This window comes from Lipophrys pholis (assembly GCF_963383615.2).
Source record: "Lipophrys pholis genome assembly, chromosome: 5".
Classification (NCBI taxonomy): Eukaryota; Metazoa; Chordata; class Actinopteri; order Blenniiformes; family Blenniidae; genus Lipophrys; species Lipophrys pholis.
In genome coordinates this window covers 24,853,751-24,859,532 of record NC_137628.1, presented here as the reverse complement: position 1 = coordinate 24,859,532, position 5,782 = coordinate 24,853,751, and the positions used below count along the sequence as shown (strand labels likewise).

At 38.7% G+C, this 5,782-nt stretch overlaps 1 protein-coding gene across 1 annotated transcript; it reads right to left on the bottom strand.

The window, feature by feature from the left end:
- Positions 1-369: 369 nt before the first annotated feature.
- lsm6 (LSM6 homolog, U6 small nuclear RNA and mRNA degradation associated) lies at positions 370-3,617 on the bottom strand. The gene is made up of 4 exons (XM_080462701.1): positions 3,585-3,617; positions 3,106-3,211; positions 2,874-2,987; positions 370-699 (listed from the first exon to the last, which is right to left on the bottom strand). The coding sequence occupies exons 2-4, from the start codon at positions 3,197-3,199 to the stop codon at positions 665-667; spliced, it is 243 nt and encodes an 80-aa protein (XP_080318827.1). The 5' UTR covers positions 3,200-3,211; positions 3,585-3,617; the 3' UTR covers positions 370-664.
- Positions 3,618-5,782: the final 2,165 nt, after the last annotated feature.

Genomic DNA, 5,782 nt, shown 5'->3' with positions numbered 1-5,782 from the left:
GCGGGGGCCCAGCTGGGTTGCAGGCGAAGGTCAAGACCAGCAGTGTTGTGTGGCTTAGAGACGATGGCGCTGACCAAAAGGCAGGAGGCTGAACTGGAGGTGGCAGAGCTGAGGATGTGGAGATTCTCACTGGGTGTGAGCAGAACAGACAGGATCGAGAATGACTCTGTTGGGAAAGTGAGGGTGAACAGGTTTGGTCGTGGATGTGGGAGAGATGAGAGCGACGTAGGGGAAATTATGCTGCGGATGGAGCTGCCAAGTAAGAGGGGGTTCGTGGCTGCAGTGAGGGACGACATGCAGATGATTAGCAGCAGCTACGACAGTAAAATATCTAAGGGTTGCCGGTAATGTCAAAATGAATGCCACAACTATGGAAAAAAACAAAAACATCATGTTTATTTTGTTGTTTGGGTCATTCTGCACTTCACAATTTAACACAATATACAGAGATTAATTCTTTTTCTCCTGTGCCAACATCAAATGCTATAAAGGAAATTAACCTTAACCAAAAGCTTCATTCACTTAATCCACTTTTACAAAAACATTTTTTCACAACTTTACTTTTTTTATTTTTTTTTTTTAACAGAACCAAACATGTCCCACAGTTGTCCACTGAAAATTCAATCAAAAGAAACAAAGACATGAAAACAGAAGATCGTCTTCTCTAGACTTTCCTCTTCTGGGTGCTGATGTACAGAACTGTGAGGAGAACAGAAGAAAAGTGAGACTGTTTTTATTTCCTTTGGTTAAGAAAAATAATAATGCATATTAAATTGCTTATTTTCTACAGATATTACAATTCCTCATGAAGTCAAAAGCTTTATGGAAATTAATGTGGCGTCCAACAACACCATGAAAGTAGAATGTTGCTGCAGCTCAGACATCACTCATACAGAGTTGCCCCAGATACAGAAGTTTACTCGGGAAGGCCAACCCAATACAGATAATCCCAGTGAAGAATAAGTCTGCTGCACTGGTGCGCTCATCTGAAACCAAGAGTTGAATACAATGTTCTTTCCCCCAAAACTACTCTCGATTCTCAATACTATTTGCAGTCACCTCGCCCTTCACTTCCAATGACCGACCGCAGACAAATCCTGTGGTCGACGCTGACCCAGTGAAGCAAACATCTCCCACTTGGGTCATGAGAAAGATAAACTACAGAATAGTTTTGTCCTGGGTAGATGTGTTTGACTGCAGGCTATATTAAAAACCAGACAGGTAAACTGTTTTTTTTTTTAATACTTTTCTTTAAAATCCACATCCATCTATCTGTTCTATTTTGACAAAAAAAAAAAAAAAAAGGCTGTCTGGGAACTTGAAGCTCTTTTATCAGACTGAAACTCCACTGGAGGGCATGACTCACACTGAACATTGAATCATACAGTAGATACAGTACATGTCTGGAAAATGTAGACAAAAGGGATAAAGGCAGTTCACAAAAAAGCTAATGTCCTGGTTGTTGCGGTGAATACAGAGACTTTTTAACCATCTGTTCAAAGGATTCTCGGACTCAGCTGATAGTCATGAGTGCTTCCATTCAAAGAGCTGCACAATTTTATTAAACTCTCTTAAGTACAATCGGCTGAATGTTTCTAACAAGTCCCACATTACTATTAACAGCCACGTCTGCCATTTCTGAAGAAGCTGGTAAACATCCTTCAATATTTACAATGAATAATAAATAACTCTTTGATTTTTTTACAAATTTGGCATTCATGGTTATTTCTTTATATGCAACAATGTCTTCTGACCACTTATCTCTAATTACCATACCACCAGCATCTTCAGTTTGGCAAAATACATTTTTACCACTGAAAAACATTGATATTTATAATGAACTATATCGGGGCTCTTTGTGTTTTCAGAGTTTTGGCTTGATAAAAACTACATATTTGCTGTCATCTGTGTTGTTTTACAAATCCTGAGTGTTAAAGGATTATACAAACACATTAAAACAAATTTCATCAGTTTAAAATACTAAAGGAAAACTGTTGAGACCTACAAGCCCACGCACAACACTTATAAACCAAGTAATCAAACATTCTCCAAAAAGAATCTGTTCAACTGTATATTATTTTCAGGGGAAATAAAAGTCAGTCAACTAGCTTTAAAATGATCTACAACATCCTATATTCCCAGACCACACGTGACCTTATAATTTGTGGTCCAGTATAATATTCTAACAGTGCCACCTTTTAAAGTTGTCCATGAATCATTAATATGCTGCTTCAATGTGAAAACCTTAAGAGCTTCAACATTAGACACTGAACTGCATTCACTAATAGAATACATAACATTCAATCCTGAGTGTAATCTCGCATGTCATGTGCCGAGTTTTTTCCAGCTACTTCCAAAGAAATACCTCGTGTGTTCAGAAACGGGTTAATGTTCATTCTGTTTGGTTAGGACAACTGAAGCGAGTGAATTAATGACAAACTGTTGCTTGGTGCTCCCTGCCTTTGTCCTGTCATTTTCTCTCTTCGTAATCCCTCAACCGAACACCAGGATGTCTCCACCTCTGAGCCTGATTCTGCAGGTTTCTTTCTGTTAAAATTGACTTTTTCCTTTCCACCGTCGCCTAGTAAAAGTGCCTTGAGATGACTGTTGTATATGGAGCTATACGAATATAACTGAAGTGAATAATAGAGATAATAGAAATAGTTCATCTGCAGTTTCAAAGATAACTGATTTGATAACAGCACAGTTATTCAAATTATTATAATAAGATTTTCAAAAATTCTGAGACTTAGACCCTCCAACACTGAAAAATACACATCAGCATCATGCACTAAATTTGTCATTCATAACTCCGAACAAACTCCCCATAAACCTTGACGGTTAACATTTTAAACTTTATCATTCGATCTTACCATTGTTCCCTCTCAGGAAAGCGTCTCCATACTTGTTTTTCAGCTGTCCATTGACATACTCCTCTGTCTGCTCTATGGCGATGTTCATGTAACCATCCAGACAGGCCAGCACACCTGCGCGCGCACACACACACACACACACACACACACACACACACACACACACCTCATTACATGGATCACAATTAAACAAAACGTGCTGGATCGTGTTGTGAGCGGCCAGCAGCTTTACCCCTGTAATCCACTCCTGAGTTGAGTTTGACCACCACCGGTCTGCCGATGATCTGCTTCAGAAAGTCGCTCGGGGTTTGTTTCCTCAGACTCATCTTCACTGCAATCTGAAACCGATTAAGATGAGCAGTTTTAGTATATTTAAGAGGGCGTGTTAACTTGATGTATGCTTATCGGCCACACATAACGCCGTTCGTCTCATATTTTATACATACAAGTGGTTCAAAATGTAAAAACTGTAGCTGAGCGACATCCTGTTTACTTTCTTTGAAAGCTAAAGTGGCTAACACTTAGCTGCTAGCTGATTCAGGAAGCGAACCTGCTCGCTGTCTCCTTAAGGAATTTGCGCAACACTTTTTAATGAGCGGGGGCAACTATCCGCGCTATAATGCACAGCTTTCGTAACATTAACACGTCACATTAAAATAAAACGAGTGAATTAAAGAACAATAGCGGCATGCATGTTAGCACCTCTCTTACCAGAAGCTCGTGCTGCTCAGCATGAACGGCGAACTGACCAATCACAGCGGAGCAGTCTACGGGATACCGGTGAGGACGTAAAGCTAAAAAGCGCGATTATTTATGTGACGTTTTAGGACACGGGTATCAAACATGCAGAAAGCGGGTCAGAACCGGCCCTCCATGAGGGCTAATCCGGCCCGAAGGTAATGCCATGTTTCGGGAGCAAATTTTACTGTAAGTAAGCCCACTTCATGTAAAATGCTTTTGCATTTTTGCACCATGAAGAATGCAGTTCTGTGAAAATGAATACTTACTGTCAAAATATTTCTGGACATTGAATCAGTCAGCAGTTTCAGTACAGAATCTGTGTGTATTTTTCTGTGTGCATATTATACATTTACAAGGTAAAGGGATAACTTAACCCTGTTCCTTAATAGCTCAACCTTTAGTTTTTATGGTGTGGAGAGTCCGTTCAGGTCGATAGTTTTTTCACCCAAAGGTGTAAATGTTTGTAAATGTAAAATAACTCCTGGATCTCAAAAAGTTGTTTTCATCATAAAGTAAATTATGACATTGTTCAGCTCCAGATACCTGTGAGGAAATGCAGTTCTGCCTTTGTAGATCCACTGCGATCTGCAAATTGTCATTCACATATGTAAATGATCAATGATGGAGAGCATTGTTGAAATTGCACTTATTTTTCTTAAGAAATGTCATAGTGTTCGTAATATGTTTTGCAGAAAGACTATATAATAAATGTGAACATTTTCAGAAAGCACTTGGAAATAGTTGAAATTGTCTTTTTTTTCTATAGGTTGTTATGTCATGATTGGACTAATTTGTGATCAAATTGAGTTGTATGTGGCCCCAGAACTAAAATGAATTTGACAACCCTGTTTTCAGATATCTGCTCAAACTTCAGAGACCAAAGAAGAAAATGTAAACGTATGTATAAACCAGCAAAAGACCAGCATTGCTCAAATACAAAGGAAAAACAAAGAAACTGAAGATTCTTTTTTTTCTTCTTTTTTTTTTAAATGGAAAAACATGTAAAAACAAATCATGCTGAAGTGTCTTTGTTTGTAAAAATCAGTCATCAGTCCATCACGGGGCAAGCACAGAGAGACAGAAAACCACATATACTCACACACACTGATCTAAGGGCAATTTTGGACTCACCAATTAACCTCACATGCATCATGTTTGCCTTCATTAAAAAAAGAGTGCCCAGAGGAACCTACACACACACACACACACACACACACACACACACAGACACACACACACACACACACACCGTGAGACCACACAAACCATATTCCAACCCACAACATTCTTGCTATGAGGTGCAAGTGCTAACCACTGCACCTCTGTGCAGCCTATAGATGAAGGTGACAAATATATAACTTAAATGGTCTTGACAGGTTCAAGCGTGTAAAGGACATACTGAAGCAATGTTAGTGTAACTTTGTTTCTTTTCCTGTTTTATAGAGCTGTTACCATTTAAATTAGTTTGAGCAATTTGGCACACATGTCAAACATTTCCTGTTTCTGGTATTAATACCAAACTAAAGGTCCTTAAAATTATTAGAATTGAGGGAGTTCTGGTGATTTTTAGAGCCACTTGAGACGTGATGCTTTGCTCTTTGGAACAAGGGAGCAAACAAATATCAGTGTGGCTCATATGTAAACACACCTCGTGCTATAATTGGCAAAAAGTAGTGACATATACTTTGTATCTGTCTTCTCAACAATACATAATAATAGTTTGGTCATGCATTTCAGAGTGGCTTTGGAACAAACCATCATGGGATATATGAAAAATGTAAATTTCATCAAATTTGATTTGAAGTTATACAGTGTTAGGACTTCTTCCCATTTCTCCCAATAACAGAGGGAGTGGTTATTAGATTTCCCATACCCCTCCATTCCCCTGTGATTCCTGTTCATGATATCAAGAAGTGTGTTTTTTTGTAATAGAGCGCAACTTTGATGAGTGTTTTTAAACCGTACAGACTTGATAGGAAGTGGGTGTGGGTGGACAGTGGAGCTGGTGACCGGATGTACAGCTGTCTTATGATCTGTAGGAGGAATCAGACAATGTATGAATCTCACTGGAACTGAGCGGCAACAATGGAAAGTCTTTTATAATATGATTCATTTTATTCATTTAATTCAATGCAAAGTGAAAAAAGAGTTACTGATTTTTGCTCAGA

Coding starts and splice junctions, on each gene's coding strand:
- lsm6 (XM_080462701.1), bottom strand. CDS start 3,199: ATGAGTCTGAGGAAACAAACCCCGAGCGACTTTCTGAAGCAGATCATC. Junction 2,988..3,105: donor CTCAGGAGTGGATTACAGGG/GTAAAGCTGCTG, acceptor GTGCGCGCGCAG/GTGTGCTGGCCTGTCTGGAT. Junction 700..2,873: donor TTTCCTGAGAGGGAACAATG/GTAAGATCGAAT, acceptor TTCTCCTCACAG/TTCTGTACATCAGCACCCAG.